The sequence below is a fragment of the Eurosta solidaginis genome, chromosome X, assembly GCF_040869045.1.
Source record: "Eurosta solidaginis isolate ZX-2024a chromosome X, ASM4086904v1, whole genome shotgun sequence".
NCBI lineage: Eukaryota > Metazoa > Arthropoda > Insecta > Diptera > Tephritidae > Eurosta > Eurosta solidaginis.
The window spans coordinates 10,034,797-10,059,935 of NC_090324.1; the positions used below are offsets into that span (position 1 = coordinate 10,034,797).

The following is a 25,139-nucleotide window of genomic DNA, read 5'->3' on the forward strand; positions in this document are numbered from 1 at the left end:
CACATTAATAGGTGAAACGGAAAGCTCAGTAAATCAAGCTTATGAATAAGTAACTCATGGTTGACGGTATCAAATGCTTTGCTGAAGTCCGTGTAGATGACATCCGTTTGCTTGTTCGTTAAAAATCCTTCCATAACTATAGAGGTGAATACAAGCAAATTTGTAGCGGTTGACCTTTGACGAATAAAACCGTGTTGGCATGGAGATAAAAGACTAGAACACTGATATTGGAGTTGACTGGTAACAATCTGTTCAAAGACTTTAGGAATGACTGAAAGTTTAGCAATACCCCTGTAATTTTCAACTTTTGACCTACTACCTTTTTTATGCAGGGGTATAATAAAAGACTGTTTCCAAAGTGCCGGGAATGACGCAGATCCCAGAGATAGCTAAATAATTTTAAAATAGGTTCATACATGTTTTCGGCGCAGTACCTAAGCACGCAACTAGGAACACCGTCCGGTCCCGGAGAAAAGGTGGGCTTCAAAGATTGAAGACTCTGAAGAACAATATTACCATCAATAGCAGGATTCCTAATGGAATTCGAGCTATCTAAGCGATAGGGATATTGACCGGAATGAAAACCACTGGATGAATACGTGGACTTAAAGAACTCAGAAAATAGTTCAGCAACGTCGTCATCAGTGCACGCTTTTTTACCTCCAAAGGTTAATGAGGAAGGATACCCAGAAGTTTTCCGCTTTGAATTTACGAAACTGTAAAACTTTTTTGGATTTCTAGAAAATTGGGCTTTACAACAACTCAAGTAATTTTTATAACAAAGCTGATTAAGACGGTGAAATTTAGAACAAGCTATTAGATATTTAGAGAGGTCTGCAGATGCTCCAGATTTCTTGAATCTCTTATAAAGCCTAGATTTAATGTTATTAAGTCTGATAAGTTGCCTTGAAAACCAAGGGGGCTTATTCGAACATAGGGTATAGCGAGAAGGAATGCAGGTATCAAAGACGCCATCAAGTGTACTATAAAATATAGAGATAGCCGAATCGACATCAGTGCAAGCATAGAGATCCGACCAATCATGGGAAGCCAACAGATCATTGAGCATAATGAAATTCGCTTTGTAGAAGCATCTAGATCGGGGACGAGACTGTACTTGAATCCTACGGGGTAGGCTGATATCAAGTGATATCTCTAGCGTAGGATGAAGAGGGTCTTCTGGAAGGGATAAAGGTGGAATTTGCGTAAGGGCAGTACCCACCGAGCCATCCACAAATACTAAATCCAGCATTTTATTTCCACTATTTGGAACATTGTTAATCTGTAAAAGAGATAAGTCTAACAAGCAATTGAGAAACTCATGTTGAGCAGTGGGAGTTAAAAAGTTTGAATCACTTATATTAACCCAACTAACTGTTGGCAAGTTAAAGTCACCAACAACAACAAGTCGATCGTTATCTCCCAACTGCGAATGCAAATTGCAGACGGCCGAGCTATGTCTAGCATAAACATCCATATCCGAACGAGGTGGTATATACGAACGGCAAACAATTACGCTATAGCTACCGAATGAAAGCCTAACTGCTATGAATTCGATATGAGAGATATTGTCCAGCGAAATCAACTCAGATGATAGGTTAGATTCAACAGCAATAAGGACCCCTCCCGCTCTAGAGATGCGATCACGCCGATAAACAGCATATTTATTTGAAAAACCTCAGAATTGTAATTATCAGGCTTTAGCCAGGTCTCCGTAAAAGCTACAACTTGTGCAGAAAAGTTGAAAGAATTAAGGAAGAATGGAACAAGTTTTGATCGTAAACCACGAACATTTTGGTAATTAATGAGAAGACGGGACAGATCAGCAATTACCTTTGTGTTATTATTATTGTGTTCGTCATACCGTTTTTTGGCTGTAATAAAACATGTTCGGCCCTCGCCTTTCTTGTGAACAAGTGAACCACAGTATGCTTAGGCCAAAAAGAGGAATCAAGTACCTTATTGAAATATTCATCTGAAAGGGATATTTTAAATGAGGAGATGTCTCTCTCATATTTAAAGTTAAATTTATACACATTGATGTTACTAGTGGGTGCAACACCAAGTTTAGAGCAAACGTAATGAGCAATATAATTTTCGGTAAACGAGGCGTGTAATCGGGACACAAATACAGTCCTACGAGGTGGCACGGCAGTCACCTGCAAAGGAGTAGCGGATAGCGCACCAGAGAGCTGGGAAGTTGCGGCCGTTATAGAACAGTTGACAGAAAAAGCATTGCTTGACCTAGCGTTGGTTATCGAGCCCGTCAAAGAAGTACTATTTTTTTCAGGTACACTTGTATCGCTAGCAACAACCCCAGTATCGGTAACTGTTATTGTTGGAGCTAAAGATACCGGTGGAGGTGTAGGATGAATTGGGGAGTCCAGCGAAATCAACATTGGTGACGTAGAACAAACAGCCGCAAAGGTACCACTATTAGTTCGTACATCGTTTAATTTGCCAGAGATCGTCTCACTGGAAGTCTCGATACAGCCTTGTGGAGATTCTTGTGGAGATTCCTGAGCTGCATTGTTCTTATCGTCTTTGGTAAGCCTGTTCGTATCAGTCAACGCGGTTGAAGGGACATTCGTCGGTGGACAGCTTTGCCCCTGTCTCGAAGACAAGTTGGAATCATTGTTGGGCATACATTTCTTACGTTTTGGGGATTCAGATATCACTTTCAATTTTTTAAAGTGAGCCTCCATCGTTTTGAATCTTTCGTTAAGGTCACGAAACCCAATAAAAATGTTGTTGAACTCTTTCTGAGTGTGCCTCATAAAAGCTCGCATGTCATTTTCTACGGAACGACAATCATGACATGTCCAGTTCAGTCCAATTTTGCTGGATATTAGGTCAACCACCCGACCACCATGTGAGAGAAACCGGCACAGATAACATGAGCCATATTATCACAGAGCCAACAACAAACATAAGTATCACCACAGGAAATTTTATTTTGATTGGTGCACTTCTTGACACAGCAATCCAACATAATTGCAAAGTTAAACAAACCCAAAAGAAAAATAGGCAAAAGAAACTATAAGTATAGGATAAATTGAACAGCTGTTCAAAAATATGGGCGAGAGTTATTTTGGAGCACTGGATGCAAATCGCAAGACAGCGTATAGCTAGCAGCGAACACAACAGAAAGCAAAAAGGGCACACAATGACTTGCTTATAGCAGCTACCAACAGAAAGGTATGCAGTTACCACAAATTTTTGTGAAAATCTATGATCTATGAACACACAGACTGAATGTTTAAATTGCACAAAAGGCCACTATGTATATTGCACTGTGTAAAGATTTAATACGAAATTAAACTTATAAACTGTGTTCTATTATATTAACGAATATTTATAAAAGATAAAACTTGTTTACAAAGTAAAAAGAATAACAATTCGAAGAGTGATCAAAAACACGTCCGCGCACGGCAAGGTTACCAGATCATTTAGAAACATTTTCTTCTAATTAAAAAACCTTGTTTCTAAAATTTAAATGTTGCTTTGCCCGGGGCGTGAGCCCAGGATCTTCGGTGTGGTAGGCGGAGCACGCTACCATCACACCACGGCGGCCGCCATATGCTATATGCATCTAAATGTGGGCCAGAGGTAATCCCAGAATGTGTTTTCCCAATATGGGCATCAGGCGAAAGGCATGAGGAAATGCTTTTGCATTGGGTTGTTTTCAGTGTAATTTTCTAATTAATAAATAATAAAATAAATAAATCGATGCAATATATCTCCCAGGAGAATATTTTTGTACATATATGCCTACGTACTAACAAACGAATGTAGACGAATCCAAGTTGTTTTTTGACAAGTGTACTGCCAACATCAAGTACTATAATTATTTATCTATTTAATTCAAATTTTTTACTATACATTGCACAATGTATACAATTTGTAGTAAAAAATCTTATTATTTTGACGCCTTGATGTAGCTAGTGCTACACATGTTTTAAATATGTAAGTGTTAATAATTGTATCCAACAAATTTTCACCGATGTGCCTAATTTTAAATTTTATTTTCATGTTTTCATTGTTGTTATTTGTGTTAAAAATTACTAAATAAAATATGTAAATTCAGTTTTCGCTCCTGAAGAAACTAAGGTGCTTAGCGAGATGTTGAGCCGAAATAGTGGAGTTTTCATTTACTTTGCACTAAAGCAAATTTGTGGTCAAAAATAGCCTATTTATTTACATAAATTTTGCATTATTTTCAGTGCAATGTTCTAATTAGTAATTAATGACTACTACTTGTTGAAGTAAGAAGGCAAGGCAAGATAGCAGTAGCCGTGGGTTCTTCGCGTATTGCTGCCTCCGTATTCCCCGGAAGAAAAACCGCGGACACTTTGTTTATGATACCCTTGATGCAAATGAAATGCCAGTGGCATATCGCCCCATTGTTTGGGACGAGTGTACAATGGCACACAAGAAAGCCGTGGAAGCAGTGAATTACACTTTGCAAGACATCAGTCGAAATGAACACATCATGGGAAGAGTAACACTTTTATTTTGTGGAGATATTCGTCAGACTCTACCGGTAATACCACGAAGGCAAGAGCTGATGAGGTAAGCGCATGCCTCAAACGGTCTACGCTCTGGACACAAGTACAGAAAATGAGTCTAGCGCGGAACGTGAGAGCCCACATAGGTTGCAAACCCCATGCACAAGAACGTTCTGTTAAAAATCGGGGAGGCTTTAATTACTGAATCGAATGTGTTGGTAACTTTTCCAGAAAATCTTAGTAATATTGTTTGAGACGTAACTCAAATAACGCGTTAGGAAAATTCTTGGCGCTGTGAGCGAGCCATACTTACACCCAAAAATGATCAACCAGCAGCCATCAATCACAGTATATTGGAAAAAGTTCATGGAGAAGAGGTGGTATATCGGTCAATAAACATAGTTATGAACAGAAATTATGCTATAAGTTATCCAGTAGAGTTTCCTAACTCTCTTTCTGGAACCTGACATTCAGCGCATATCATCGTTTTGAAAGTGGGTATTCCGATAATTTTCCTTCGAAATTTAATTCCCCCAAAGTTATGCAATGGAACCCACCTTAAAGTGACATCACCTCAAAATAATATTGATGAAATAGCTTTCATATCCCGCATTTTATTTTCCTTTTCAATTCAGACGTGGGAAACTTCCCGTGAGCGGATGTTTTTCTATGACGATTAATAAGTTGCAAGGTCAGACACTTCGAGCCGCCGGTATCGACCCAGTGACTAAGGGTACGCTTACACAGCCACCGATAAACCGAAAAATTGCAATCAGCTGCTGAAATCGGCCGGGCTGGTGTTAAAATTGCAACCGATTATCGGCCGGCAGCTTTTTTTCCTACATTTTAGTTTTTCGCAAAAATACGCTTGCGTCTATGTTTTTATGTGCTTTGGGATAAAGGGCGTCTCTTTTGCACACAATTAATTAATTGTTCAGTCCATCGCACAAATTCAAGCAATTTAAAAAACAGAATCGGACGTTAAAATTGAACGAATTTATCGGCAGTGAAAAACGACAACAGCCGACAACAATTCGGTGATCGGTTGAAATGTACACACGCTCATCTAAATATGTACATGTGTTTATTTTATCGGACGATTACGACCGGCATCGGGCGAACAAAATCGGTGGCTATGTAAGCGTACTCTGTTTCTCACACGGGCATATTGCTTGCTCAAAGGAAACTAGCTCCGAAACTTTGTAACACAGGTAACACATCAAATGCTGTCTGTCTATAATGAACTTCTTTAGTTTTAAATATAACTTTGAAAATATGTTTATAGTTTGTAGTATTGGTGGAAGGTAAAATTTCATAAAATAAATGATTTTAAGCAGGGCAAGTAAAAGCGTCGCTACAGGCGCGATTTCTTTTTTCCAAATGATGCGACTATATTTGTGAGTCTGCTTTCTTCTGTAGTGACAAAATATTTTCTTATTGGTATTTGACTCTCACCTTTATCTGCAAAAATAAAATTGATGAGACTTTATTTGAAATTCCTCGCATATGAAGTAGTGGGGCATTAGCTAGTTGTGAATAAAGCAGGGATGCACCTTAACGTTAAGCTAATCGTTTATCAAAAAATTTCCACCGTTTTCGTTGAAACACTTCGAAATATTATCGATAAAGAAATTATCAAGATAAATTGTATCTCGTTTTTAACCGAAACGAAAAGCTTTCGTTAACGTTAAAACGTTAACAAAAACGTGATACTTTATGTTTGAATTGTGCTGGCAATGCTATAGCCATGGTGAAGCCGTAAGGTGGTAACAGCGAGCGGACATACACACACAAACTCCATGTAGTTTTTGTGTAATTCGTTGGTGGTAATGTCAAAAATACTCTGAGAAATGTTCGTACTGTCAAAATTCATGAGAAAAGTTGCAGTCAGCTTGGCTAATGCTTTCACCTTTAATGACTCTGCCATCAATCAGCTTTGCCAGCATAGTTTGAAATTAATAATCAACATAAACGATTTGATTTCGTTTTGATATGGCAGAAAACGAAATGAAATCATTTCGTTAATTTGACGTTCTTAACGTTAATAAACGAAACGAAATGACTTTGTTTCGTTTATTAACGTTAATTATCGTAACGAAATGATATCGGTTCGTTGGTTAAGCATGCCTGGAATAAAGTTAATAATTGTGATGATGAATGTTAAAGAAGGAGTTGATGAATGTTTATAAATGTGATGATGATGTCAATATATTTTTCTTATAGTGAACCGTTAGATGGTCATACAAATCAGAATATGTGTAACCAAATTCTCCATACAATTTACATGGGAAATTTAGAAGTGTGATGCTGGCCACACTGATAATATATCTAGCCTTATATTTTTAGAGGCCTATTGCGGCACTAAACACAACTAATAGTTCCGAGAAAAAATAAAATGTTTTTTTATGGATCTAATTACATATCGCACCGTGAACGAAAAACTGTCACAACTCTAAAAAATTGCACTTTAGTTGGGAGTGGTAGTGAGAAGGGACTTTTCTATTTCGCATATAAATTGCATGGGGACATTTGGTGTCCCATCTTCTAATTTCGAGTATAAATTGTATGGGAAATGTGGATTTCAATCTTCTGATTTGCATTACTATCAAACGGGTTGTTATAGAAAAATCATTTGACTTTTATTTTGAAGAGAATTGAATGTACTACAAAATAGAAAACTTACACTCAGAAAAAACATTTAATTTAAAAGAGGAAAATATTTCCTCAAAAATATGTCTTACAATCAAAGAAATTTTCCATGGAATGAGCAGAAAGTTTGTTTTTTTGTATAAAACGTTCCATTAATTTTAGGTAGCATTTTTTCTCAATTTCGACGCTCAATTCAAATTAATATGTGCGAGTTAGGTCAGTGCATATAGCACTCCACTGTGATATCGGGGCACCACGATTCGAGTCCTAGTGGAGAAATACCATCATAATTTGATTTTTAAATTTTTTTGTAAACATTTTTTCCCCTTATACTAAGAAAATTATTCACAGAACCAAGGAAAAAATCTAGATATTTAAGAAAATTACTTGGCTTAAATTTTTCTGAAGTAAAATCATTATTGTCATAGATATTTTTCTCAGTTCTAGAAATTTTTTTTCGGTGTGTTATTTAATTTTATACTATTTTTTTTTTTTTGCCAAAATTGGGGATAAGGTAAATTTTGACCTTGAATATCTTTGAAAGCAGAAGACTTAGCAAAAAATTTAAACCTTTCGCTTTTCTACAAAATTCTGTCGATAGTTACACGTTGGATAGTAATACAAATCAGAAGATATAAAACCATATTTATCCATAAATTTCACATAAAAAATTCAAACGTGCGATGCTGGTCATACTAATTTTAAATTTAGGCCTTTGGTATATTTTTAGAGGCCTGTTTTGGCATCTAAGCACTACTATTGAGTATGGTTCCGAGAAAAAAAGAATTGTATGTATATATATTAGAGCGGGTCAAATTGTATGGATGGATTTTTTTTCATCAGGAATATAGCAAAAACGTAACCTACAGATGATTCTAAGAAAAATTGCTGAAGACACCATAGCCCTAAGTCCGATTTCGAGTCCACCACTTTTGCAAAATAGATATTTTGCCATATGAATGTAGGGTTTGGCCAAAAAATCTTCATAGCTTCTGATAGAATTATAGGAAAAATATCATATTGTATTGATTTAATATCTATAGTGTTTTTGAATTTTAGTAGAGATATCAGGCTTAAATTATGAGAAATTAGCCTAAAATGAACTTTTAACTACTATATTGTCATTTTTAACAAATTTCTTATGGAAACAATTTTTTTCTTTACAGCTAAAATAAGTTCAGAATATTTCCAACAACTTTAATTCAGACAGTTTTTCTTTTTTCGAATTCGTTTTAGTAGAAAAAAATTTTCAAAAAAAAAAACTATATTTTCAAGTAATAAGCAAAAAAACACAATTTTTATAATTTTAATGTAATTTTATTAAAAAATTATTTTTTTACTTAGAATTGACCATTTTAACGAATTTTTCAAAATAAAAGTAATGTTATGTTATTATTTTTTAAAATATTTTTGCTCTCCATTCGTGGTTGTTTTTCACGACTTTCTGCTGTAACAGCCATAACATCTTCACGTTTTTTTTTTCTATAACACGTCTGGAAACGGATGTTAACAACTGTACATATCTTTCTGTTCCTTGCATATGCACTGGAATATTATGATCATCTAATGTTGGCTCATCATAATCTAAGAATTGTACCAAGTGATCGTATGGAATATTTCTTGTGAATGCCGATTAAGATAGTAAATTATCATCATTCAGATCAATCATATCAGTATAATCTGAAGCACTAAATTGATATTATATTTTTTGTAAACTCTGAGTTTAGTTGGATCAAGTATTTTCTCTCAATAGTATAAAATTTTTTTGATAGCTCTATCACATATGGCTTTTCTATCATCAATAACATTGTTAATAAAATATTTTCTGGATGAGCGTAATATGAATTATTTTGGATTACACCATCTACAATATTAAGTAAATTACGTGGTAGGTATCGTGTCCAACGAATAAACTTTGATAAAAGTACACTGCCGTATACAACAAATTATAGTATTTTACATTGAAATACATTGGCACATAAATTCTAATAATATAAACTGCTAGAGTTTTCAATTGTTCCGATGGTGTATTAGTTGTTGTATATAGACGTAATACCCTGCTTGCTTTGGTTAGCCATCGAGAATGTACAACTGGTCCTGGTTTTATGTTAGCTAAATCAACTGAAACAGCACCTTATGAAATTGCTTTGGCCATTTGATATAAATATTTAACATCTGTGGATATTTCGCGTTCTTGTTCATCACTGATCATACAAGGCATATTTTCCAATGCTATTGCTTCAAAATCACTTAGAACCTGAAAAATAAATTTTTTAGATCAATTAAAATTCGTATAACTTTCTTATTTTAATTTGATTGAAAAAATATTATAAAATAATGTTAACAAATGCATACCTGAAATTTTTCACAGTCTTGAATTTCTTTGCATATTTTTCCACTTGCTGCTCTTGGTCCACTCGTGACTGTTTTATCTAATGCTCTGAATAAGTGACGAAATGGTAATTCATTGAAATGAAACACACATATGTATAAACCAGTGCAGTCGTCTATTTAAATGCTTTTTAAAAAGTCTTATAACACCATTTTCTACTCCAGTATTAGGTGGTTGGTTCTCCATCACTGTATATGCCAATTAATTGATCTATTGACAGTTTTTTGCTATTGAAGAATTCATTTAATTTTTTTAATTTGTGTTTTGCATTTTCTTCTTCACCCAAATTATCATATCCAAGTAATTCAGCATTAGGCTCTTTTAGAACAACTAAATGGGGTTCTTTTACCATATTTGTATGAAATTTGTCATTAATTTTCTCTCTAGTTAATGAATCATTTTTTCTGCCATCGAAAGAAAATGCAGTTATATTGGAATCTATGTATCGTTTACGAAGCACTTCATCTCTAGCTTTAATTTTTTCTCTTGCAGCTTTAGATTTATCCATTATGACAAGTTCACCACGAACATCTCGAAAATTTATATCTTCGAAAAGGGCTGTTGCTAAACATGAAGCAACTCTATCTGAAACACCGAATCCGTCACACATAATAGCACAATGTATAGCATCGTATCGTTGGGTATAATGTCCCCATTTCATTGTAACAGATACCTCTGCAACTGCTTCATTTGCAATTTGTGCTTCACCTGTTTCCATATCTGTTTCAAGTGATTCGTCTGTTGGATCATCACTAACTGTTGGCATTGTTGGTATTGTTGTAGGTGTTTCTTCTACAATGTCATCCATATATTCAGGTATTGTGAATTTTCTATCATTATGTTGGTCCATCATAAATTCTTTTAAATGGTCTGGTATTAAACCACATGAGCATTCTGTTTTTTTTTAACTTGCATTTACATTTTCCAATGTAAAATAATTCATTTGTTGATTGTACGAATGCTGTAAATTCCTGAACTTTTTTTCTGTGTTTAATGCTTTCGTGATATTTTTCAATTAAAACATTTAGTTTTCTTAGAATACTACGTCTATCAATTAGTTGAATATTCAATTTATTCCAAATTTCAACCAATTTTTCAATTACATGACGAGTTCAATTTTTATGCGAAAACATTTTACTTTGAATTTTAGCATGATCACTTAAAAAAAAATAAAGCCTTAAAATGACACGATTAGGCGGCAAATTCAGATTATTTAATTCACTTGATAAACCAAATGCAATAATATCGTGTTGAGTATATGTGATAAAGTGGATTCAGATGATGTAGAAGGATTTGGTTCATCCATTTTAAATTTAAATACAAAAATCTGTAAAGAAAAAAAATTTCCATAAGAAATTTGTTAAAAATGATAGTATAGTAATTAAAGTTCATTTTAGGCTAATCTATATATATAAAAAATAAGTGCACATTTTTGGTGCTACTTTATAACTTCAGACCGGCTCCACCAAATTCAACCAAATTTCTACGGTACATTTGGGCTATCATGTAGATGGTTTGGTCGACCGGTTCTTGAGGTATATCACACCAAGCTACGGCTACGTTTCATACCAATAGATGGTGCTTATTTGCATTATTGCGTTATTTCATGAAATAGAATAGGTGGTGCTTATTTCGATTTTGCATTATTCAATGGAATTGACGTTTCTAGAATTATAATTTGACGTTCGGCATTTCTCAAGTGAAAACCAAACGAAAAAAAAGAAGTCATTTGTTTTATTTTGTTTTTTTTTTTTCATAAAAACTGTGAAAAAAAAAATAAATGAACTGGATTTAAGTAAATTCGGTATATGCTGTGCTTCAATTTGATGAGTAATGTCCAACTAAATTTATTAAGTGTGATTTTGTTGTGTCAAAGAAACAACATTGTAATAGAATTGCGTTGCTTTTCTTCAGAATCAACCATGAATACAATTGAAAAAATCTTGGAATTTGCTGACCGACTGCATTCTGATGAAGATATGATACATTTCGCATCGGCAAATGCATTTTTGACTGGGATTTTGGCAACAAGAATTCAAGAGTATAGAGTTCATCGCATTTTTTACGACGAAGCGCTGATGTATTATTTCGGTCAATATTTTAGATTTCTCGAAACCGAAACCCGACGATCCGTAAATTTCAACTGGTTCCTTTCAAATGGTCGCTTCCTTACTGAAAATTTACAATATCTCTTCATTACGCAACTGCCCCAACAAACAACGGTTCGGCGCAACGTGTTTAATCTTCTTTCACGACGAGAAATCACTTATTGGGAAAACGAATATACAGAATCGTTGACTGTTGGCATTCGACTTGCAAATTTACGACTACCAAATCTGATACCCATAAGATTTACATATACAATTTAAGAATTCATGAGCTTAACACCGGCTTATAATAATTGAATTTCAATTATTATGTTTTCTAAGAGAAACTGAAAAGAAAGAAACATTTACTGGCATATTGCGATGGACCCATTTCGAAAACAGCCAACGTAATCATCATCAGGCAATTTTGTAATGTTATCAAGGTTTCACCGGGACTCGAACCGTGAATCACATGGTGAAACTGCAGTAGCCTTTAACCACTAGGCCATCCTGCTGGTATTTGTTTTCATGCTTAATTCAGTTTTTCTCATTTCTACACTAACAACACAATTGAGAAATTTTGTCTCTATATTAGTTTGTGTGCCATGTAGATTTGTTTTTGTAAAGTTCTTCTCCGTTGCGAATGAGAAGCTTTGTAAACTCGGGCTCAGTTGTACATATTTATGTATGTTTGTTCAATGGTGTGTTCAGTTTATACTTATATTTAAGAATTCATGAGCTTAACACCGGCTCATAATAATTGAATTTCAATTATTATGTTTTCTTAAAGAAACGAAAAGAAAGAAACATTTACTGACATATTGCGATGGACCCATTTCGAAAACCGCCAACGTAATCATCATCAGGCAATTTTGTAATGTTATCAAGGTTTCACCGGAATTCGAACCGTGAATCACATGGTGAAACTGCAGTAGCCTTTAACCACTAGGCCATCTGCTGGTATTTGTTTTCATGCTTAATTCAGTTTTTCTCATTTCTACACTAACAACACAATTGAGACATTTTGTCTCTATATTAATTTGTGTGCCATGTAGATTTGTTTTTGTAAAGTTCTTCTTCGTTGCGAATGAGAAGCTTTGTAAACTCCGGCTCAGTAGTACATATTTATGTATGTTTGTTTAATGGTGTGTTCAGTTTATACTTATATTTAAGAATTCATGCGCTTAACACCAGCTTATAATAATTGAGTTTCAATTATTATGTTTTCTAAGAGAAACCGAAAAGAAAGAAACATTTACTGGCATATTGCGATGGACCCATTTCGAAAACCGCCAACGTAATCATCATCAGGCAATTTTGTAATGTTATCAAGGCTTCACCGGGATTCGAACCGTGAATCACATGGTGAAACTGAAGTAGCCTTTAACCACTAGGCCATCCTGCTGGTATTTGTTTTCATGCTTAATTCAGTTTTTCTCATTTCTACACTAACAACACAATTGCGACATTTTGTCTTTATATTAATTTGTGTGCCATGTAGATTTGTTTTTGTAAAGTTCTTCTTCGTTGCGAATGAGAAGCTCTGTAAACTCGGGCTCAGTTGTACATATTTATGTATGTTTGTTTAATGGTGTATTCAGTTTATACTTATATTTAAGAATTCATGAGCTTAACACCGGCTTATAATAATTGAATTTCAATTATTATGTTTTCTAAGAGAAACTGAAAAGAAAGAAATATTTACTGGCATATTGCGATGGACCCATTTCGAAAACCGCCAACGTAATCATCAGCAGGCAATTTTGTAATGTTATCAAGTTTCACCGGGATTCGAACCGTGAATCACATGGTGAAACTGCAGTAGCCTTTAACCACTAGGCCATCCTGCTGGTATTTGTTTTCATGCTTAATTCAGTTTTTCTCATTTCTACACTAACAACACAATTGAGACATTTTGTCTCTATATTAATTTGTGTGCCATGTAGATTTGTTTTTGTAAAGTTCTTCTTCGTTACGAATGAGAAGCTTTGTAAACTCGGGCTCAGTTGTACATATTTATGTATGTTTGTTTAATGGTGTGTTCAGTTTATACTTATATTTAAGAATTCATGAGCTTAACACCGGCTCATAATAATTGAATTTCAATTATTATGTTTTCTTAGAGAAACTGAAGAGAAAGAAACATTTACTGGCATATTGCGATGTACCCATTTCGAAAACCGCCAACGTAATCAACATCAGGCAATTTTGTAATGTTATCAAGGTTTCACCGGGATTCGAACCGTGAATCACATGGTGAAACTGCAGTAGCCTTTAACCACTAGGCCATCTGCTGGTATTTGTTTTCATGCTTAATTCAGTTTTTCTCATTTCTACACTAACAACACAATTGAGACATTTTGTCTCTATATTAATTTGTGTGCCATGTAGATTTGTTTTTGTAAAGTTCTTCTTCGTTGCGAATGAGAAGCTTTGTAAACTCCGGCTCAGTAGTACATATTTATGTATGTTTGTTTAATGGTGTGTTCAGTTTATACTTATATTTAAGAATTCATGAGCTTAACACAAGCTTATAATAATTGAATTTCAATTACTATGTTTTCTAAGAGAAACTGAAACTGCATATGCCAGTAAATGTTTCTTTCTTTTCAGTTTCTCTTAGAAAACATAATAATTTAAATTCAATTATTATAAGCCGGTGTTAAGCTGATGAATTCTTAAATATAAGTATAAGCTGAACACACCATTAAACAAACATACATAAATATGTACAACTGAGCCCGAGTTTACAAAGCTTCTCACTCGCAACGAAGAAGAACTTTACAAAAACCAATCTACATGGCACACAAATTAATATAGAGACAAAATGTCTCAATTGTGTTGTTAGTGTAGAAATGAGAAAACTGAATTAAGCATGAAAACAAATCCCAGCAGGATGGCCTCGTGGTTAAAGGCTACTGCAGTTTCACCATGCGATTCACGGTTCGAATCCCGGTGAAACCTTGATAACATTACAAAATTGCCTGATGATGATTACGTTGGCGGTTTTCGAAATGGGTCCATCGCAATATGCCAGTAAATGTTTCTTTCTTTTCAGTTTCTCTTAGAAAACATAATAATTGAAATTTAATTATTATAAGCCGGTGTTAAGCTCATGAATTCTTAAATATAAGTATAAACTGAACACACCATTAAACAAACTTACATATACAATGTTTCTTCGAAATACGGATCAAGTCAACATTAAAAACATTCGCCCACCTGTTTTCGAATCAATATCGCTACAACTATTTGGTAACCCAACTCATGGGTCACACGAGTTCAACGAATATATTCACCAGCGTCCCGAAAATTGTTGTTCCTACACACTTACTAACTTTTTTACTCTGATGCCTTAAGAATAATAAAATTTAAAAAAAAAAGTAATGAAGAAATGTATTTATGATGTGTTGTACTGATTCATCTGCATCTGATCAAGTTTTCTTAGACAAGAGTATGAACAATGAACATGGCTGCCATTTTGGCAATAGGGATTTTTCAGATACAATGGAAAGAGACACACCACAACACAACATATCTGTCACATCGTACTTTCGTGTATATTGACATTAGGTCTTTTTGTTATGAACTATGGAGAATCAACACGTGTGTTCAATAGTTACGTAGTTTTCGATTCATAATTGGGTATTTCTTCATTTTCAATTGAACTCATATCAATATTTATAATACATTGGGAATTCCTTCTGTAAGTATGTCGCATCGTTGAACAAAACAAATTGTGGCAATGATGTATCATGTTTTTCTCTTCAAATTTATTTTTTCAAATGTTTTTTCTTCTTTCATTTTACAGAATACATTTAGTGATTTCAACTGTATCTAATCGTGCGCACTTGTTTTATTGTGTTTTTCATAACATTTTTTGCACGGTTTGTATTTTCGTTTTGTCTTTTGGACATATACGTGTGGGTTTATTTCGATCGCGCATTTTTTGTTTGCACATGTGCTTTTCTTAAATTAAATTTCTTGCGTTGAACATGGAGTTTTAGTGAAGTTTTTTTCTTTCTCTTTAAGAAAATGCCTCAGCCAGACTTCAAAATATCGGTCGACGTACGCATAGTGCTAACAGAATGTTACTTCAAAGAAGAGCGCAAAGTATTGATGACCTGTCACAACAAAATGAAATACGCCGCGAACGATATGCATGAAATAGATCTGCAGAAACACAGCGGCAAAGAAATCCAGTACGACCAAGACAAATACGACGTCGTGTTCTAGAAAATATGTATCGTGCTGCTTTTAATTACGATCGACAAATTGATTATAGTATGCATGGATATATTGGATTAAAGAGTGCGATATGTCCACATTGTGAAGCCGCTAAGTTTCTGGGTGAAACGACTGGCATGTGTTGTGCTAATGGCGGGGTCCCGGTAAATAATATACTAATTATATTAATCAGATATTAAATAAAAAATTTAAAATCGAATGAACATATTTTTTACAGGTCGATATGTTCAAAAGAAAGTTAGTGCGATGAATTATTATTCTTATTGATCGATGATTCTTGTACAAGAACAAAATTACATTCTGAGATGTGGTAAACTTTTTCACCAATACATTGTAGACATGTATGCAAAAATTGAAACTGAACGTCTCAATTTCATCCGATTTAATCAAGCTAATTTGCGACATGAAGAGTATATACATTTGCAAGATGCAATAGCGATTGATGCAAATGTGAATGATATCGGACGTCTGACGATATTACTAGCTTCTTATATTGGTAGTTCACGCCACATCCACGAATATGCACAAGATGCTATGTCATATGTTCTAAAATACGGCCAACCAGATCTTTTCATCACTTTTACGTGTAATCCGATGTCACCAACAGATCGACACGATGTTACAGCACGTGTATTCCAGCAAAAATTGAAGGCACTGATGGATTTAATTGTGAAATTAAGCGTTTTTGGAAAGGTACATTGTTGGATATACTCGATTGAATGGCAAAAAAGAGGTTTGCCACACGCACACATATTGATATGGCTGGTACGTAAAATAACACCGGACGAGATTGATAGCGTCATATCAGCCGAAATACCAGATCAAACCATCGATCCAGAATTATTTGAAGTGGTAACAAAAAACATGATTCACGGTCCATGCGGTGAAATAATTATGAATTCACCATGTATGATCGATGGGAAATGTTCAAAGCGGTATCCGAGAGCATTAATTTCCGATACCATAACAGGCAATGACGGATATCCATTGTATCGACGTCGATCATTTGAAAATAATGGTGAAACGGCGATAATAAGAGTGCGCAATCAAGACATCGAAGTTGACAATCGTTGGGTCGTGCCATATTCACCGATACTGTCAAAAGTTTTTCAGGCTCACATAAATGTTGAGTACTGTAGCTCAGTACAGTCTGTCAAATACATTTGTAAATATGTGAATAAAGGAAGTGATATGGCTGTTTTTAGAGTAGATGGTGAAAATAGAAGCGATGAAATCACTCAATATCAAATGGGGCGATACATAAGCAGTAATGAAACAGTTTGGTGTATCTTTTCGTTTCCTTTGCACGAAAGACATCCTGTTGTTGTCCATTTGGCAGTTCATCTGGAGAATGGTCAACGAGTTTATTTCACTACTGAGAACGTACAGCAGAGAGCAGCTGATGGTCATCCAGGTATTTTCCAAACAGATGCCTTGGGCAGGATGTATACAGTACATCCCAATTATGCTGAATGTTTCTATTTGCTTGTTGTTGGTAAACGTTCGAGGACCAAAATCATTTCAGGATTTAAGAACAGTTCACGGTCATTTCTGTCAGACACCCATTGGAACGCAACACTGCATGATGCATCGATTTTATCTCATCCACAGCGAATACGAATGATATTTTCGATTATAATATCAACATGCATGCCATCAAATCCAATTGAATTGTGGAATAAATATAAAGATTACATGACTGAAGATATTTTAATTCGGATGCGTCGTAGAGCAATGGATCCTGATTTGCTGATTACATTGGAAATGTACAATGAAGCTTTGATAATAATTGAAGATATGTGTCTTGCGATTGCCAATAAAGCATTGCGCAGTTAGCTTTGATTTCACCAAATCGTCCAATGCATAATTTATTTGATCGAGAGTTGCAGCGTGAACAACAATTCGATTGTGACGATTTACGTACATTTGTTCAATCCAACATCATCAAATTGAACAATCAACAAAAGGATATATATGACAAAATCATGCAAGCTGTTTCTGATAACACTGGTGGATTATATTTTTTGGATGCACCTGGCGGCACCGGAAAAACATTTGTGATTTCATTGATTTTAGCAACTATTCGATCGCAAGAGAAAATTTCTTTGACACTCGCTTCTTCTGGAATTGCTGCAATTTTATTGGATGTAGGACGAACAGCTCATTCAGCTTTAAAATTGCCATTGAATATACAGGTGATTGAAACTCCAACCTGCAACATATCCAAAAAATCAGCGATGGCAAAAGTTTTGCAACAAGCAGCGGTCATTCTATGGGATGAGTGTACAATGGCAAACAAAAAATCATTGGAAGCATTAAATCGAACGATGCAAGATTTACGTGGAAAACCGAAGATTTTTTGGTGGTGCTTTAATTTTATTTTCAGGTGACTTTCAACAAACATTGCCCGTTATTTCACGATCAACACCGGCAGATGAGGTCAATGCATGTTTGAAGTCTTCCCTTTTGTGGCGATACGTGAAAAAATTAACATTACACATAAACATGCGTGTTCAGTTTCACAATGCGTAGTCTGCAGAGCAGTTCTCGAAGCAATTGTTAGAGATCGGAAATGGCAAAATTCCAATCGACAAAACAAATGGTTTGATTACATTGCCAAACAATTTTTGTACAATTATCCAATCAAAAGAAGAATTAATTGAACGAGTGTTTCCAAATATTGTTCAAAATTACATGAATCACGATTGGTTGAGAGAACGCGCAATACTGGCACCAAAAAATGTACATGTCAATGAAATCAATCATCATATTCTGAAAAAATTGCCAGGTGTGGTGACAACATACAAGTCAGTGGATAGCGCAATTAATCAAGATAACGCAGTGAATTATCCAGTTGAATTTTTTAATTTATTGGAACCGTCTGGTATGCCACCGCATTGTTTAAATTTGAAGGTCGGCTCATCAGTTATTTTATTACGGAGTTTAAATGCACCAAAATTGTGTAATGGAACAAGACTGCATGTAAAAAAGTTGATGACAAATTTAATTGAAGCAACAATACTGACCGGCAAAGCGAAAGATGAAATCGTGCTTATACCGCGAATCCCACTGATACCAACAGACATTCCATTTGAATTCAAGCGTTTGCAATTTCCAGTGCGCCTGTCATTTGCAATGTCAGTCAACAAGGTGCAAGGACAAACGCTTCGAGTATGCGGATTGAATTTGGAGGAACCGTGCTTTTCGCACGGACAGCTACACGTTACCTGTTCCAGAGTAGGCATTCCAAATTGTTTGTTTATTCATATCCCAGATGGAAAAACGAAAAATGTAGTGTATCCAAATGTTTTGGATTAAGAATTGAAATAAAGATTAAAAAAATTCTATGATATTTTATTCTTTTTCCAATATTTCTATTGGTGTAGCGAAGCATACCGGGGTCCGGCTGGTTTCTCATATTTTAAGCCTGATATCTCTATAAAAATTCAAAAACACTATAGATATTAGTATAGATTCTGAAATGTATGTAAAATACATTTAAAGTAAGCCCAACATGATATTTTTCCTATAATTCTCTCAGAAGCTATGAAGATTTTTTGGCCAAACCCTGCATTCATATGGCAAAATATCTATTTTGCAAAAGTGGGGGACTCGAAATCGGACTTAGAGCTATGGTGTCTTTAGCAATGAGAGTGGGAGTTTTAAATTCAAATTTTAAGATTTTAGTAAAATTTACATACCTTGATGTGGATGTGTGAAAATCTTTTATAAATGTATGTAATCTATGATGTCAGTCAGATGAACGTGCTGATCCTGGAAAAAAGCCAATTTTTATATAATTTTATTAAACAAATTTTTGTATTTTATTATAAATTGCAAAAATTTACCTGATTAAATTCAAGCCTTGTCCCCGCTCTAGTTTTTTCGAAATGAGCAGTCGATAAGTGCTTAACGTGAGTACCTGTCTCCGAAGACCTACCTCACGGTGTCAAACACAGATCAATGTCCGTTGATCTTCGGCCCAACAAGTTGGTACCAATCGGTGAGCTGGGTATTCAAGTCGACCAGCCTTGGTTTGGACGGGGAGGACTATCCACCCTCCCCTTCCATTTCGGGTTAATGGCACCCGGTTGCACGGCAACTCCACCGCGAGTTCCTTGCTTGTCTCAGTGTCCTCTTTCATAGATTTGATATCTCGACATCTGATTAACAAGTTAATCAGATTGAGATATTGTGTTTTGTCGCAATTTAGGAATGTGACCAACCTTTTCTGTCCTGCAGTGTTACAACAATGTATAATACATTGTTGACGACGGAGCTGGTTTTGCTTAGACATTGCTTGAAGGCGGCACCTCCCTCCAACGCTCTGCACCACCATGTTATGATCAAAAACGCCCGTTCGCCATGAACCAACTACCGATGTGACCTATCAGCGCAAGTGTCTTGCCTTAAGCATGAATAGATACTTAAATGTTCCATAGAGTGAGAGTGTCATATAATTCCTTGTGCATAAAACTATCTGTTGTCTTAGGCAACAGACAGTGATGCTCACAAGTACTTACGACACAACACTCGCAGGATACATCTTCACTAAACATGGTACTAAACCACTTGCGCATCAAGACACATCTCGTTAGTCACAGGTACTTGTGCGTTTAAGATCATGTTGCACCTGAACCCAGCTAAACGTTCTATTCAGTTTTATTTGCAACTTTGATCTGCATTATTTGCTACTTATACATGCCCACATATTCTTCATTATTTGCTACTGTGGTATACATCTTCTAATAACTCGCTTTGTTGTATAAACTTCCTCTTTATTCATCATTACGCTCCATTTTTTCCACAATTTAAGGCTATGACCAACCTTTTCAACCATAGACCTGTGTTGGGGGGATTTCCCGCCTCAGCAATATCTTTGCAATAGCAATTGGCCACACTGCAGTGATCTAACAACGTTAAATCTGCCACATTTTTTGGATGTGGCCATCCATTCTGCGAACGCCTCCTATTCGCAACGCAGTCTAAAGCAGCTTCAAACATCTCAAAGGACGAGATGAGCACCGGCCCACTCGTACAATTATCGATTGTTTTCGACTGACGATAGACATTCGTTTCACCATCTCTCAACGGTTTACACTCCGATTGCCACAATTATGGGATGTGGCCAACTCTTTCATCTGCCCCTCAGGGCCAGTTTTTCAATGAAATTGGGTATGCTGTGACAAGCAAGAGACCGAATTCCCATGGGTTTGCACGCCCCAAGGGAAAACAGGTCTACTCAGAGCGTGTCATAAAGTGAACTCTTATTTGAAACCACAGCCACCGCGATACTCCCACAAGGGGGCCATCCCAGGACTGGAGATGAGACCCGAATACAAGCATCGTACGATGCAGGGCATCAGGTCACAACTGGCTTTTCGTGTTCCCGCGGTAGCAGTTTTTATAAAGGCCATGCCTAGGGTCCCACAGGGTGATACCAGCGTCCACCCTGCTACTTTTCGAGTAAAATCACCTTACTCATGGATTGGTTAGCCATTGTATTATGGTCGCCTTTTACGACCGGTATACCTACCGTTGGCATATTCTTTCCCATAGCCCACAGGGGTTTTCGAAATGAGCAAGGCGATGGCCAAAGCCATAATTTAGTCTTACTTACTTAATTGCCGCTTAACCGTTTAAACATTTATGGCCGTCCAACAAGGCGCGCCAGTCACTTTTTCGCTCTGCCCACTGGCGCCAAATGGTCGCGCAAAGGAGTTTAAATCGCCGCCCTCTTCCTCTGCTTCCATAGGCGGGTTCCCGTAAAAACACTTTCATAGCCAGAGCGTAATCTTTCATTCGCATAACATGGCCTAGCCAGCGTAGCCGCTGCGCTTTGATTATCTGGACTATGTCTGCGTGAAGCTCGTACAGCTCATCATTAAATCTTCTTCGATACTCGCCATCGCCAACGAGTAGAGGTCCAAAAATCTTTCAAAGAACTTTTCTCTCGAACACTTCCAGAGCCTCTTCATCTGATGTTGTCATGGCCCATGCTTCTGCACCATATAGCAGGACGCGTAAGATAAGTTACTTGTAGAGCACAATTTTCGTTTTCAATTGCTTACCTAGCAGAGCTGATGAAGAATGAAATCATTTTCTTTTTGAAATTAGAGCTTTTCTACAATCAGTATTTCACAATTTTTTCTTCATACGAGAATTATGTTTTCATTTTTTAAATTCTACAATCATGCAGAGAAATAAGGATTTCATTCAGCACCGCATGCAATTGAAAATAATGCTAAATCAGACAGCAGAAATACATGCACTGAAACCAATGAGTGCACTCAGGTGATTTCACATTTTTGGTGTGTGAAGTCATGCATTCAATACCAATCACTTGCTACAAAAATGTGTAAATAGTACCTAAAATAGTACGAAAAAATGTTAAGTTCCATTTTATGAAAGCTTAGTTTTAAAAATTGGTTGTAAAAGATGTTATGACGATAATTAGCGCCAGAAGAGTTAAAACAACTTGCTCAAGAGCATTAAGCATGACAATTTTAAAAATGTCGAGTTATATTGAAAAAAAGTATCATTCCGGCAAGTTGAACATTCCTGTCTTTCATATTAATTTTTTTTTCGAGTTGCTGATATAGTGATTTTTTTACTTGGGCATATTGAATTAACCTTCGGAGCATATTTGGTGATTCATTTTGTTAGGTTTTTTAACAAATTTTGCTCGCTTTTTTCGAAGGAGCCCTTGAATTCACTCTCACAGCTTTAAAAAAATAAAGCTAAATGGAAAATAAATGCTTATCAAAATTTTTTTTTGGAAATTGTCATAGACAAAGTGCAAAACAACCCAAAATAACACAAATCGCAAACGTAAGATTTTACTCTGAACCCCAGACATCCCGCTCTATACATAATAATCATAAATTTTTTATTTGAACCTTAATTTTGCAAAATAACGGTTGAATAAAATGTTGCTTTCACAAATGCTATAGACTCTTTCAGTAAGCAGAAGCATTTTTTAATTTAGAAAAATTATTACTTACCTTCTCATGGTAAAAATTGGAAAAGAAAAAGTTGTATACAGTAAGTTTTCTACCCAACTATAAAGTTTGCATTATCGGTTTCAATCAATTTCTTTTTTCCCCGTGATCATTTTGATACATTTTATCTCGATTGTTTTATGCCATTACGATGCAGAGTGACAGATGAAACCAATAACCTTATTATCTTGGGTAAAATGGATATATCCAAAATTCACATCACTTGCGCACCATACAACATATGGCACATTTATATAAAAATCTGTGAAAATCGGCGTGATATCGAGCAAGCTCTTTAAGTGGGTGTAAACTATTTACTTTACTGCAAAAATTTCTAATCTGTACCTACTTGCTAAGAACCATGGATCTTGCTGATCTTGGCATTCTTTATTTACGTAGTTTTTTTTTGTGCTTTTTTTCATAAAAAAAGGTTCTTGCACTTTTAATGTTTTTTATGTTATTAGTAAAAATATATATATACGTACTCACCGTACAAGTTTCTGAGGTATCTAGTTTTAGAAATTGTTTTTAGTTTCCGAATAATAGCAACATATGCCGACAAATGTGTTAATGAATATGCCAACAAATGCTAAAACTTAACCTTATATTAGGGATGTCGATATTTTATAATTTCGGAACCCCGGGAATTTCGGGATCTTGTATAGTAGTTAATACCGGGATTTGATATTCTTTAGATTTCAAAAACCTAACCTACGAAAGTGCACAACATTATTTAGGATAACCTTTTATGCATCAAATTATAAGGGTTAAAATTAATTCAGAAACAAAAAGGTTTCAAACTCTCTTGCATAACATTTTCAATTCAAACTAACAATCACATATTTTGAAAAAATAATATACATTGTATAATAAGACCATAATTTCTTGAGAACCTTTAATCTATTGTGATCTGATAAGTCAAAGAAACTTCATAACATCCTACTTATGTGTATGTTCTGCTTTTAACACTAGGCAATATTCAAATACAATGGCGGCCACCGTGGTGTGATGGTAGCGTGCTCCGCCTATCACACCGTATGCCATGGGTTCAACTCCCGGGCAAGCAACATCAAAATTTTAGAAATAATATTTTTCAATTAGAAGAAAATTTTTCTAAGCGGGGTCGCCCCTCGGCAGTGTCTGGCAAGCGCTCCGATTGTATTTCTGCCATGAAAAGCTCTCAGTGAAAACTCATCTGCCTTGCAGATGCCGTTCGGAGTCGGCATAAAACATGTAGGTCCCGTCCGGCCAATTTGTAGGGAAAAATCAAGAGGAGCACGACGCAAATTGGAAGAGAAGCTCGGCCTTTGATCTCTTCGGAGGTTATCGCGCCTTACATTTATTTTTTTTTTTTTAATATTCAAATACTTCAAAAAGTATTCCTACATTCAAATAAGTACTACTACTATAGGTTTGTATATGTTCGCATGTATATGTATGCACGCATGTTAAATTAATATTGAATTAGGTAAGCTTTAAAAAGCGGTTTTCTGACCGCACTTCATGTTTCTTAAGAAATTTGGAGTCCCGAAAACGCTAGAGTTTGTATTAAAGGTGAAGTCTCTGAATTTACATCGTTAGCATTCATGTTTAGGCAATTGTCAAATAAAAATAAAAAATGTATTCAAATAATTTTACACACCAAGCGCACCAGTAGGAAATTAGCGCATGTATGGCAAAGTTTCTGCAATCCTATCTAATGGGGATTCCCTTTCTTTCTTATAGTTACTATTTAATAATGTAACGATCACTAAATTTGTACAAAATGATGCTTTTTCGGACAATATTTTATTAAATGACGACGCAAACTTTCGGGAGAGCTGCAAAAATCATGCAATATTTATTCCAGAAAAGAACACAAACATGTCCACTAAGTTCGTTTCATAAACTTCACTCTTAAATTGAACAATTGAAGTCTAAGCACTTCCGCAGTACTACTTTTACAATTTTTTTTTTTTGCATACTGACGGCCCTCACCGTACACATTAATTCTGCTTTATGGTTTCCCCAAAATTTTTTTTTTTTTTTTTGTTTTCAGAAAAATATACGTACTTATTCTCAGTACTAAGAACTTGTTTTCATAATATAAACCAAAGTAGAAAATTATGATTCTTATTGTACGTTTTAGCACCACCAACTACAGGACTTAAAGAACTCAAGTTTTTACTACTTCTTTGTAAATGATCCCGTCAAGTAAATGGAGCATTTAGAAAAATTTTCTTTACAAAAAAAAAAATGTTTAGAGCGGAAAGAG

General features: G+C 35.4%; 2 protein-coding genes across 10 annotated transcripts in view; both read right to left on the reverse strand.

Moving 5' to 3' along the window:
- Wnk (Wnk kinase) overlaps positions 1–25,139 on the reverse strand; it is a 1,618,425-nt gene that overhangs the window by 990,957 nt on the left and 602,329 nt on the right. The gene's annotated exons all lie outside the window — the stretch shown is intronic.
- LOC137234273 (uncharacterized) lies at positions 8,516–10,861 on the reverse strand. The gene is made up of 2 exons (XM_067757884.1): positions 9,513–10,861; positions 8,516–9,414 (listed from the first exon to the last, which is right to left on the reverse strand). The coding sequence occupies exon 1, from the start codon at positions 10,400–10,402 to the stop codon at positions 9,716–9,718; it is 687 nt and encodes a 228-aa protein (XP_067613985.1). The 5' UTR covers positions 10,403–10,861; the 3' UTR covers positions 8,516–9,414; positions 9,513–9,715.

Coding starts and splice junctions, on each gene's coding strand:
- LOC137234273 (XM_067757884.1), bottom strand. CDS start 10,402: ATGATGGACCAACATAATGATAGAAAATTCACAATACCTGAATATATG.